The sequence below is a fragment of the Narcine bancroftii genome, chromosome 1 (assembly GCF_036971445.1).
Source record: "Narcine bancroftii isolate sNarBan1 chromosome 1, sNarBan1.hap1, whole genome shotgun sequence".
In the NCBI taxonomy this organism is placed as follows: domain Eukaryota; kingdom Metazoa; phylum Chordata; class Chondrichthyes; order Torpediniformes; family Narcinidae; genus Narcine; species Narcine bancroftii.
In genome coordinates this window covers 122,196,887-122,210,127 of record NC_091469.1, presented here as the reverse complement: position 1 = coordinate 122,210,127, position 13,241 = coordinate 122,196,887, and the positions used below count along the sequence as shown (strand labels likewise).

The 13,241-nt window shown below is 42.9% G+C and overlaps 1 protein-coding gene across 6 annotated transcripts in view; it reads right to left on the bottom strand.

Moving 5' to 3' along the window:
* The window catches only part of iqgap2 (IQ motif containing GTPase activating protein 2), a 340,680-nt gene that overhangs the window by 68,924 nt on the left and 258,515 nt on the right, over nt 1-13,241 (bottom strand). For all 6 annotated transcript variants that reach the window (XM_069937770.1, XM_069937765.1, XM_069937779.1 and 3 more), the window contains one exon: nt 1,010-1,173. In XM_069937770.1, the coding sequence (XP_069793871.1) occupies nt 1,010-1,173 (164 nt within the window). The remainder of the gene's footprint in view (nt 1-1,009; nt 1,174-13,241) is intronic.

The following is a 13,241-nucleotide window of genomic DNA, read 5'->3' as shown; positions in this document are numbered from 1 at the left end:
CAAAAGAAGTAAAAAAACTCATGCAAGACTCCTTGGACTCCTTTCTGCAAACACCAGACCATGATGTTGGTAAGGCACTCAAGGTTGTCATAGCCAAAGGGTGGTCGTGGGGGCAAGCTCCCACTGCTACACAGACACTCTTCATGGCGTGTGACTCAAACAGCCTCTGACAACCAAGTCCAACTCCTGGCCTTCACATGTGGCATAGTTCTTATGCCTGGTGGAGCTGTTCTCACTGAAGAAGCAAAGGCAGGCCACTGGTGCCTTGAATCCAGTGCTCCCTGCAGATGGGCCTCATTGACAACGGATGGTAGTTCATCTAGGAGAGGGAAAATTTTGATTTTAAACCTCCGCTGCCTTGTGGCTAAACCCGTTCACGGGAAAGGCTTTGGGAGTAAACCCCGAGGAAAAATCTGGAGTCAGAGTCCTGAAGACACGGCAGTCCCTACGATGTTGCTGGCACCAAACTTTCATCGTTTGGACCTGTCATTACCATGAAGAGGAGGCCCCACTGCATAGGCAACAGACGGATCTCCATATCAACTCTTGTGCCCTGGAAAAGCCACTCCAGCTTTAGACACAGAACCCGTGGTTGACCACAACCGACAGAGGCCACAAGGATGTTGGTAAATGGGTTGCATAAATAGGGAAATAACATTGAGGAGAATAAAGTAACAAGGAAAGGTTACTAACTGGAGGCCTACAATCTAGTCTGCTTAAATAGATAATTTGTGATAAGGGAGATCCTAGCTTCATTCCTTATTTATCAACCAGTAAACAATCTCTGCTGATGTTACTGTGGGGCCAGTAAATTGTCCTGATTAATTTCAAACATTGGTATATTTGATCACTGTAGCAACCACAAACAAATGAGAAATTTCTCTGCCTTGCAGGCCCAACTCTTGCATGTCAACTGCTGCTTGAATGCCATACAACGAGGTTACCACAGCCTAATACAAGGTACTGCTCTCAGTATGGCAGGCAGGGTGAAGCTAGTTGGAACACATACTTGATCTCTTCTTCCAAAGCAGTCTTGAAGAGCTTTAGAAGGAGATATTCTTCTCTCTGGTTTGAAGCGTAATTGTACAAGGTGAAGATGACAGTATCCATAAATTTTGTTGATTTGTTTTGAGGCATCTGGAAGATCAATTTGGCCAAGTAGGCTGGATTTGTCTAGGAGAGAAAATACAAACAAAATTAAAAACAAAAACAGGTGTATGTATAGACACCAATATGCATCCTTGCAGTATAGTACCATAATTTTTTTCTTCATTGCTGGTCAAGAGCACCCACTTACTCCAAAAGATTTTACCTGGGTACAAGAAGTCAGGGCATTGGGAGGGATGGGGAGATGGGAGGGAACAAATGATCACATACAGAAATGTCACTGCACTTCCTTCCTGGCTAATACATTTTTGAAATCTAAAGGAATTTGAGGCAAAATTAATTTGATGATTTAAGAAGAATATGCATACTGTCTACTTGTAGAGTTGAACCTTTTCTACTTAGTTGTAAATTCCCCACCCACATTCAATATACAGCACAACTCCAATTATCTGAAATGGTCGGGACCGGGCCTATTTTGGATAAATGGTTTTTTTTGAGAACTGGTCATTTTTTAAAAAACAGCCCAATAGCAAATCACTTGTATCAATGTTTAAACAACAACAAACAACAAGGGAAGGCTTTTTAAGCATTAAAATAATGTTTAATTTTCACCAAAAATATGCTGGCTGCCACTGATCACCAAAACGAACCAAATGCCGCTGCCAATCATTGAAACCAGCCAACCGCTGCAGCTAAATTCCCACCATTGCCGCTGATCCCTGGGGAGGCTTCCCGGAACACTCACTGGCAATTCAGCAGGCTCCTATCTCCCCAGTTACCAGAGCTCCCAATGCCGGAATTCCGACTCCGAATCCTCCCCTAGGCCTACCGCACACTCGGGAAGTAGGCCAAGAGGAGAATTCAAATTAGCCATCGGCATTCAGTGTACCGAGAAGGGAGGGAGGGAAGAGGATAAGAGGGGAGGGGAGGGAACGCCACTGAGCCCAAGGTCCACGCTCCCGGCTGAGATGCCGCTTTCCTTGATGACACCAGGACAAGGGATTCTTTTGACCACTTGCGGCTGGGAGACAGTGGGACGCAGTTTGAAAGGGAGAGTTGGAGAGAAAGTATGTAAAGAAAAATGGAACTCCACAGCACGAACAGCTGAGAGATAGATGCCCGACAGCAGGGCTCCCAGCTGGAAGATAAAGAAAGCAACGGGAAAGGGAGGTGTGAGAAAGAAAAAAGGAAGCAAGAGACACAACAGATAACCAGCCCAGAAGAAGAGGACCAACATCAAGAAACCATGAAAAAAATACCCAACAAACTGAGACAAGCAGTTCAACAAGAAAGTCAGAAGAGACACAGATACAAGGAAGAGAAATAGAACACACAAACCCAAGAGCAGACACAGAAGAAGAAGAACACCAAGCTCTGCACAGAGGAATAGGAGGTAAAATGAATGGACAGTACATAGATAAAAAAAATTTTCCGAAACAAATAAAAGCATTAAAAGAATGGTTAACATTAGAATATAGTGAAATGAAAAGAAAAATGAAAAGTACAGAAGAAAAAATGAGTAGAACAGAGCTGGTCATAACAGATGTAGGGAAAGGATTAGAAAATGTGGAAGAATGTGTAATGGCGGTAGAAATGGAAGTGAACGACTTAAAAAGAAAATTGGAAGAAAGTGACAAAAAAGTTAAAGAAACACAGGAGTTGTTAGGTCAGAAGATGGATATAATGGAAAACTATAGAAGGCGAAACAATATAAAGATAGTGGGCCTTAAGGAAGATGAAGAAGGCAAAGATATGAAAGAATTTATAAAAGAATGGATCCCAAAAGTCCTGGGAAAGCCAGAACAGCAAGAAGGAATGGAAATAGAAAGGGCGCACAGAACACTAGCCCCGAAACCACAGTCACCACATAAACCAAGATCCATTTTAGTAAAATTTCTGAGATACATATTAAGAGAAAATATTTCTTCTTCTTTCTTTGGCTTGGCTTCGCGGATGAAGATTTATGGAGGGGGTAAAAAGTCCACGTCAGCTGCAGGCTCGTTTGTGGCTGACCAGTCCGATGCGGGACAGGCAGACACGATTGCAGCGGTTGCAAGGGAAAATTGGTTGGTTGGGGTTGGGTGTTGGGTTTTTCCTCCTTTGCCTTTTGTCAGAGAGGTGGGCTCTGCGGTCTTCTTCAAAGGAGGCTGCTGCCCGCCAAACTGTGAGGCGCCAAGATGCACGGTTTGAGGCGTTATCAGCCCACTGGCGGTGGTCAATGTGGCAGGCACCAAGAGATTTCTTTAGGCAGTCCTTGTACCTTTTCTTTGGTGCACCTCTGTCACGGTGGCCAGTGGAGAGCTCGCCATATAATACGATCTTGGGAAGGCGATGGTCCTCCATTCTGGAGACGTGACCCATCCAGCGCAGCTGGATCTTCAGCAGCGTGGACTCGATGCTGTCGACCTCTGCCATCTCGAGTACCTCGACGTTAGGGGTGTGAGCGCTCCAATGGATGTTGAGGATGGAGCGGAGACAACGCTGGTGGAAGCGTTCTAGGAGCCGTAGGTGGTGCCAGTAGAGGACCCATGATTCGGAGCCGAACAGGAGTGTGGGTATGACAACGGCTCTGTATACGCTTATCTTTGTGAGGTTTTTCAGTTGGTTGTTTTTCCAGACTCTTTTGTGTAGTCTTCCAAAGGCGCTATTTGCCTTGGCGAGTCTGTTGTCTATCTCATTGTCGATCCTTGCATCTGATGAAATGGTGCAGCCGAGATAGGTAAACTGGTTGACCGTTTTGAGTTTTGTGTGCCCGATGGAGATGTGGGGGGGCTGGTAGTCATGGTGGGGAGCTGGCTGATGGAGGACCTCAGTTTTCTTCAGGCTGACTTCCAGGCCAAACATTTTGGCAGTTTCCGCAAAGCAGGACGTCAAGCGCTGAAGAGCTGGCTCTGAATGGGCAACTAAAGCGGCATCATCTGCAAAGAGTAGTTCACGGACAAGTTTCTCTTGTGTCTTGGTGTGAGCTTGCAGGCGCCTCAGATTGAAGAGACTGCCATCCGTGCGGTACCGGATGTAAACAGCGTCTTCATTGTTGGGGTCTTTCATGGCTTGGTTCAGCATCATGCTGAAGAAGATTGAAAAGAGGGTTGGTGCGAGAACACAGCCTTGCTTCACGCCATTGTTAATGGAGAAGGGTTCAGAGAGCTCATTGCTGTATCTGACCCGACCTTGTTGGTTTTCGTGCAGTTGGATAATCATGTTGAGGAACTTTGGGGGACATCCGATGCGCTCTAGTATTTGCCAAAGCCCTTTCCTGCTCACGGTGTCGAAGGCTTTGGTGAGGTCAACAAAGGTGATGTAGAGTCCTTTGTTTTGTTCTCTGCACTTTTCTTGGAGCTGTCTGAGGGCAAAGACCATGTCAGTGGTTCCTCTGTTTGCGCGAAAGCCGCACTGTGATTCTGGGAGAATATTCTCAGCGACACTAGGTATTATTCTATTTAGTAGAATCCTAGCGAAGATTTTGCCTGCAATGGAGAGCAACGTGATTCCCCTGTAGTTTGAGCAGTCTGATTTCTCGCCTTTGTTTTTGTACAGGGTGATGATGGTGGCATCACGAAGATCCTGAGGCAGTTTACCTTGGTCCCAACAAAGCTTGAAAAACTCATGCAGTTTGGCATGCAGAGTTTTGCCGCCAGCCTTCCAGACTTCTGGGGGGATTCCATCCATACCTGCTGCTTTGCCACTTTTCAGTTGTTCGATTGCCTTATATGTCTCATCCAGGGTGGGAACCTCATCCAGCTCTAGCCTTAGGGGCTGTTGAGGGAGCTGGAGCAGGGCGGAATCTTGGACTGAGCGGTTGGTACTGAAAAGAGATTGGAAGTGTTCTGACCATCGGTTGAGGATGGAGATCTTGTCGCTGAGGAGGACTTTGCCGTCTGAGCTGCGCAGCGGGCTTTGGACTTGGGGTGAGGGGCCATACACAGCCTTTAGAGCCTCGTAGAAACCCCTGAAGTCGCCAATGTCCGCGCTGAGCTGTGTTCGTTTGGCGAGGCTAGTCCACCACTCATTTTGGATCTCCCGGAGTTTGCGCTGAAGATGGCTGCATGCGCGACGGAAGGCTTGTTTCTTCTCTGGACAGGACGGCTTTGTAAGGTGAGCCTGGTGGGCAGCTCGCTTCTTTGCCTGCGGAGGCCCCGGTCCGGACAGGGAGTGGGAGGCGGTGGCCCCAGTCCAGGCACAGGGTGAACTGCGGCGGCCTCGGCCCCGGTCCGGGCAGTATGGACCGACCTAGGAGGGGAGGCAGGCCCCTCCAGCCCGGGTAAGAAACCTGCATAGGAGAAGGCCACTCCGATATAAAACCTACGACCCAAGGACCTCGCTGCCACGTCCCAGCTTGCTTGGCCACGGCACACGAACCATGGGTGTAAAGGGTGGGGCCAGTACTGCGCGCACTGCACTCCACCTAAAAGCTCCTTTGCGCAGGCCCGAGGACAGGTCCACGTCCTCCCCCTCCACGTCCTCCCCCTCCACGTCCTCCCCCTCCACGTCCTCCCCCTCAAAAGATGCTCACAAACTCAAGCTAGCATGCTGGAACATCAGAACCATGCTAGACAAGACTGACAGCCACCGACCTGAACGTCGGTCTGCCCTCATTGCACATGAACTCCTCAGACTTGACATCGACATAGCCGCTCTCAGTGAAGTCCGCCTGGCAGATGTAGGCAGCCTCCAAGAACGCGGCGCGGGCTACACACTCTACTGGTCTGGCAAGACTTCGGATGAACGACGCCTATCTGGTGTAGGCTTCATGGTCAAGAGCTTCATTGCCTCCAAACTCGAAAACCTTCCGACAGGCCTCTCGGACCGAATCATGTCCATGCGACTCCCACTTCAAAACAAGCGTCACATCACCCTCATCAGTGTCTATGCTCCAACCCTCCAGGCGGAACCAGCAGAAAAGAACAAGTTCTACACCGACCTGCGCAACCTCATCCAACGTACCCCTACAGCCGACAAGGTTGTCATCCTGGGCGACTTCAACGCTCGTGTCGGCAAAGACTCAGAAACCTGGCCAGGAATCCTGGGCAAGCATGGCGTCGGCAAGTGCAACGACAATGGGCGCCTCCTGTTGGAGCTCTGCGCAGAACAGCGGCTTGTCATTACAAACACCCTTTTTCAGCAGAGGGACAGCCTTAAGACCACCTGGATGCATCCCCGATCCAAACACTGGCACCTCCTGGACTACATCCTGGTGCGAGAAAGTGACAAACAAGATGTGCTCCACACCAGGGTCATGCCTAGCGCGGAATGCCACACTGACCACCGGCTGGTTCGCTGCAAGCTCAACCTTCACTTCAAGCCAAAGCCCAGGAACAATAAAGCCCCCAGAAAGAGGTTCAATGTTGGAAAACTGCAGTCAGACGAAGCGAGAGGAAACTTCCAGGCAAACCTCAAAGCAAAGCTCGACGTTGCAACCCGCCTCACGGACCCGTCCCCTGAAACCCTCTGGGATCAGTTGAAGACTACCATACTGCAATCCACTGAAGAGGTACTGGGCTTCTCCTCCAGGAAAAACAAGGACTGGTTTGACGAAAACAGAGAAAATATATTGGAGAAGGAAATTAATAAAATTAGAGAAGACAAAAAACCACTGGAATACAAAGGTCAAAAATTTCTTTACTACCTAGACATAAGTTTTGAGCTCCTAAAAAAGAGGAAGGAGTTTAACGCAGCAAAATTGATCCGATGGAAAAAAGGCTATAAATTTATGTTAAGATATCCAGCGGTGCTTAAAATAGTTATCCCGGGGGATCAAAACAGACTGTTCTCGGATCCGGAGAATGCACGAGAATTTGGAGAACGCCTGCAGGGCAGAAAGAGAGATGAAGAGATGTAACAAGAATGAAGAACAACAACAAACTACATATAAAGATGTAAAAATAATATATAAGTAAGAACTAAAGGAGGAAAGAAAAGGGAAGTAAGGGAGATGGGGGGAAGAGGAGGGGTTAAAAAAATAAAAGAAAAAGTGAAGAAAAGAGGGGGAGCTTTGTTGCAATGTGAAGATAAAAGTCTTTTCTGGAGGGGGAAGGGTGGGAGAGAATAACGGTCACTGTGAAATCAGCTGGGAATATATTGATAAGAGGGGACTTTAACCTTAATTTGGATTCAAAGATGGATAAAACTGGACAAAAGACTAGCAGAAAGAACAAAGTAGCCAAATTTATGGTTAAATCAATGCAGGAAATGAAACTTTTGGATATATGGAGGAGACAACACCCAAAGGAGGAGGAATACTCATATTATTCAAGTAGACATAAAACATACTCAAGGATTGAACTGTTCCAGTTGTCTGCCCATATCTAAGGGAAACGGAATATAAAGTTAGATTGTTATCTGATCACTCACCCCTGTTATTAGCAATAGAGCTGGAGGACATCCCACCAAGAACATATAGATGGAGATTAAATTCCATGCTACTTAAAAGACAAGATTTTAGAGAATTTATTGAGTGCCAAATTAAAATGTACTTTAAAATAAAAATGGAATCAGTGAAAGACAAATTTATATTATGGGATGCAATGAAAGCCTTCATCAGAGGGCAGATAATAAGCTATGTAACTAAGATGAAAAAGGACTACAATCGGGAAATAGAACAGCTGGAAAGGGAAATAATAAGTACAGAAAAAGAACTAGCAACAAGGGAAGATACAACAAAAAGAAGAGAATTGGCAGACAAAAAAAATAAAACACGAAACACTATAAACGTATAAGGTGGACAAGAACATAATGAAAATAAAGCAGAAGTATTATGAGCTAGGAGAAAAAAAACGCACAAAATACTAGCTTGGCAGCTTAAAACAGAACAAGCTAAAAGAATGGTATTGGCATCAAGGAAGAAAGACAAACAAATTACATAAGCCCAACAGAGATCAATGAAAACTTTAAGGAATTCTACGAGCAATTATACCGAACAGAGAACGAAAGCAAAGAAGACTAAATAGATGAGTTTCTAGCTAAAATTGAACTACCGAAATTGCAAGAAGAGGAGCAAAACAAATTGATAAAACCATTTGAAATAGAATAAATACAAGATATATTAAAAAAGCTACCAAACAATAAAACGTCTGGGGAGGATGGACTGCCAATAGAATTCTATAAAACATTTAAAGAGTTACTAATTCCTCCTCTCCTGGAAGTAATGATCCAGATAGAAGAAACAAAAAACTTGCCAGATTCATGTAAAACAGCAATAATTACAGTAATACCAAAGATGGTGAAAGATCCACTAACACCAGCATCATATAGACCAATATCTTTACTTAACTCAGATTATAAGATAATAGCAAAACTATTAGCAAACAGATTGGCCGACTGTGTACCAAAAATAGTAAAACTAGATCAAACTGGATTTATTAAGAAAAGACGAACAATGGACAATGTCTGTAAGTTCATTAACTTAATCCATGCAGTACAAGGAAATAAGACGCCAACAGTGGCTGTTGCTTTAGACGCAGAGAAAGCCTTTGATAGGGTAGAATGGAATTATTTATTCAAAGTATTACAGAGGTTCAACCTACCAAAGAAATATATTAATTGGATTAAAGGATTATATAAGGGTCCAATGGCAAAGGTGACAGTAAATGGATATATATCGAACCAATTTAAATTAAGCAGATCAACTAGGCAGGGATGTCCACTATCTCCCTCACTGTTCGCTTTAGCCATTGGCAGAACTGATAAGAACAGAAAATAAAATAAAAGGGATAAAAATAAAAGAGAAGGAAAATAAAATCAGTCTATTTGCAGATGACATCATAGTATACTTAACAGAATCAGAATTATCAATAAAAGAATTACATAAAAAATTGAAGGAATATGGAGAAATATCGGGGTACAAGATCAACGCAAATAAAAGTGAAGCGATGCCAATGAATAATGCGGATTACACAAAGTTTAAAAAAGAATCACCATTTAAATGGCAAACACAAGCAATTCAATACCTAGGTATTAGACTAGATAATAATTTGGCCAGCTATACAAATTAAATTATCAGCCATTAAAGAATAAATTACAAGTTGACTTAGAACATTGGAAAGATCTACCATTAACACTGATAGGAAGGGTAAATTGCATTAAAATAAATATCTTCCCAAGGATACAATACCTATTTCAATTGTTACCAATTCCCTTAACAGAGAAATTCTTCAATGAATTAAAGAAAATAATAAGGAAATTCTTATGGAAAGGGGGGGGGGGGGTGGGGAACTGAGGATAGCGCTAGATAAATGAACAGAAATGGTACAAACAAGTTTGTTTGCAGTTACCAAATTTAAAAAATTATTATAGAGCAGCACAATTAAGATATCTATCAGATTTTTATCAAACAAGGGAAAAACCAGATTGGACCAGATTAGAGCTAGATAAAATAGGGGAGAAGGTACCAGAACATATAATTTATAAGTGGGATGAAAAACTAGTGCAATATAGAAGTTCACCAGTACTGCACCATCTGCTCAACATTTGGAAGAAGATTCACGTAGAAAGGAAAAAAACAAATTACCAACTACCAAAATTATTATTGATGCAAAATCAACTAATCCCTTTCACAATAGATAACCTTTCTTTTAGAGAATGGGAGAGAAAAGGGATTAAAAGAATAGAAAATTGTTTTTTGGGAAATAATTTATTATCATTTGAACAAATGAAGTACAAATGAATAACTCATGGTACAATGTTTGCATACCACCAATTGAAAACCTACTTAAAGGACAAAATGGGAAGCAGACTGAGATTACGAGAAGGAAGCAGATTTGAATACGTGATTACAGAAACAACGATAATAAAAAGATTTATAACAAACATGTACATCAAGCTGCAAGAGAAAGAAAATGATGAAATAAGCTATAAACCCAAACAAAAGTGGGAACAAGATCTTAACATAAAGATAAAAAAATGAAATATGGGAAAAGTTATGCTCCAGAACTATGAGAAATATAATAAACATGAGGTTACACATGATACAATATAATTGGTTACACAGGTCATACATTACACCTCAAAAGTTAAATAAATGGGACCCAACAGTATCTGATAGATGTTTTAGCTGTAAGAAGGAAACGGGAACAACAGCACATGCAATTTGGGCATGTGATAAAGTGAAAAAGTTTTGGGAAGATCTAAATCAGGAATTAAATAAAATCACAAAAAGCAACATACCAAAAAATCCAGAGATCTTTCTTCTAAGTAATATAAGAAGTAAAGAATTAGGCCTCAAACTGGATGAAGCGCAAAAAAGATTTATTATGATAGCCATAGCTGTAGCAAAAAAATGTATAATGTCAACTTGAAAATCAGAAGAGAGCCTGAGAGTACAGCAATGGTACATAGAAATGAATAAATGTATTCCATTGGAAAAAATAACATATAATTTAAGAAATAAAGTCACATTATTTGAACAAATTTGGGAACCGTACATGGAATACAACAGAGAGGGCCTACCTCGGATCTCCACCCCCTAAAATGATAGAATGAGAAGAAGACGAAATGAACTGACCCAGTGTGTAACAGTAGATGACACAATTTTCTTGTTTATTTTCATTGTGTGATGACATTGTTTAATGTATTGTATATATTGAATGTTTAATGGGTTTGGAGGGGGGTGGGAAGGAGGGAGGGAAGGGAAGGGAGGGGGGAAAAAGGGGGAAAATGACATTGTGTATATTCAAGTGGGAAATGTTTGTGTGTATTTTGATTAATATGGTTCATAGTGTGAAAAATAAAAAAAATTTAAAAATTCAAATAAATGAGGAATTAATTAAAAATTTTTTTTTCGGATAAGTGAGGATTTCAGTGAATCCGATTTTGGATAACTGGAGTTGTACTGTAGCTCCATAGTGAATACAATTCCCAAGCATCATCTATTTGGGAACATAATCTAAAACCACAGCTCTTACTTGAGGAAAATTATTCACATAATGGAAGTCTGGATGAAAAATTAAAGCAGATCTCTTTTTGAGAATATTGATGCTCATTTGCCAAAATCATATTGAAACATTGCCCTATAAAAAGGTAATTAAATAGCTTCAAAGGTTCCTTTTATTGTCACATAATAATACATGAAAAATGTAATATGCATGATGTACTTCAACTTCCATCTGCTGTAAGGCAAACATAGAATCACCAAGATCATTGCCCAACACCCTTAACAATAGGAAAAAAAGAATCAAGAGAGTCCCTTCAGAGAAAATGAGGTTCATGTAGTCACCTCTCGTGCTCCCACAGTCTCTACAACCGCACAGATTCTAGTTCAAACTATCAGTACCTTGAGCTCCTGATCCAAACCTCTTATATGATCAGGAAGCCTTCAATGCTCGAGGCCAGTTTCGATACCAGGTGTTATGTTTGAGGTGTTTCCCCACCCCCCCACCCCGTTGTAAAAAACGACAACCACCACGTCAGGGCAGACTAACTCAATGCTTTACTAATTACATACTACAAGCATTACTACAAAGTGTTCAGTCTAAATGAGTTCCCCACGTCATTGCATACACGTAAACAGTCTTCCCCCTCCCCCACCCAGCATACATAATCTTTGAAATGTTCCAGTGGGTGTGTGGTTTGTTTGGATCTACAGAGACGGATGGTATCAGTTGGGGCACTGTTGTTGTAAAGGAGCTCTAGGCATCGGTCAGGATATAACTGGGAAGTGGAGAAGATGATCTTGGTGGCCTTTTCAGAGTTGGGATGCGAAGACCAAGTGGGCTGATCACCTGGTTTCAGGTGCCCTTCTTGATGGTATCCTCCTCAATCGGTGGTCTCGGCCCTTCTCTGTGTCCATTGACGTGTGGTGGAGACGCTTCTACTGGTAGCTAAGTCAGCCCCTCACTATACACACCATCTTTTCTGGCTTCGGGTGTCATTGTGTCGTCCACTGGTCTTAGATGATCGATGTGCCTTTTCCATATCATGTCCTCCACTAGGTTGTGATATGAGTATTGGCTGTGTTTTTTCAGGACTACTCTCTGCACCCATGGAGCTTTGTGGACGCGGTAGTCTTGCACCAACACTGGTTCCTCCACTTTAATCGATCTTGGGTCTCTCTTCGCAGAAGCTGTCTGTTGCAGTCTGAGGCTGATATTTGGATGTATAGCCGACAGTCTGGTCCTTAGATTTCTCCCGAACATCAGCTCTGCTGGTGTTCTTTTGGTGGTTGAGTATAGTGTGTTCCAGTAACTCAGCAGGAAATCAGCGATCTTAAGGGACAATGACGAGTCTGAATTTCGTCTAATTTTCATGGCTTCCTTGAAGGTTTGTATGAAACATTCTGTTTCTCCATTTGTACTGGGATGATATGGTGCAGACGGCATGTGGCAAATGTTATTGTTGCGCATGAAAGCTTTAAGTTTTGCTGATACCATTTGAGGGCCGTTGTCAGAGATGAGTTCAATGGGTAATCCATATGGTGTAAAAACCCCTCTGAATTTTTCAATGGTCTGACCCACAGTCATATTCCTCATGCGGATTAATGTCGGCCATTTGGAGTGTGCATCGACTAGTATCAGGAAATTCTCTTCCATGAATGGTCCCTCAAAGCCTGTGTGGATTCAATGCCACGGTTGTGATGGCCATTTCCATGGGTTTGCTTCTGTCTAAGGTGCTTTGGGTTGTTCCTCTTGCCATGTACTGCACTTTTTGACTGTGTGCTCAATATCTTCCCCTATTGAAGGCCACCAGATGTGCATCTTGGCTAGAGCTTCCATCCGCACTATCCCTGGGTGGTTATTGTGTAGTTTGGCCAGGACATCTTGCTGCCACTTCTTGGGAATGACAGTTCTGGTTCCCCATAATAGGCATCCTTCTAAGATCTATAGTTCACCATGTCTGGTATAATAGGGTTTAATTTCCTTTGACATTTCCTGATCTTCTGGCCAGTCATTGTTTGTGAAATAGAAAACTCTGGACAATATCACATCTTTCAGGGTTTCCTTTTTTAGATCCCAATATTAGACTCAGTGGATTGTTGTCTGTCACCAAACTTACATCCGTACAGATATTGGTGAAATCTCTTTACCCCGAAGAGCCCTTCTCTTTTTAATTGAGCTTAGTTGCACTCACAAACAGTTAGTAAGCGGGAGGCGTATGCCACGGGTTGTTCTCTCTTTTTAGTTTTCTGTGACAGTACGGCACCC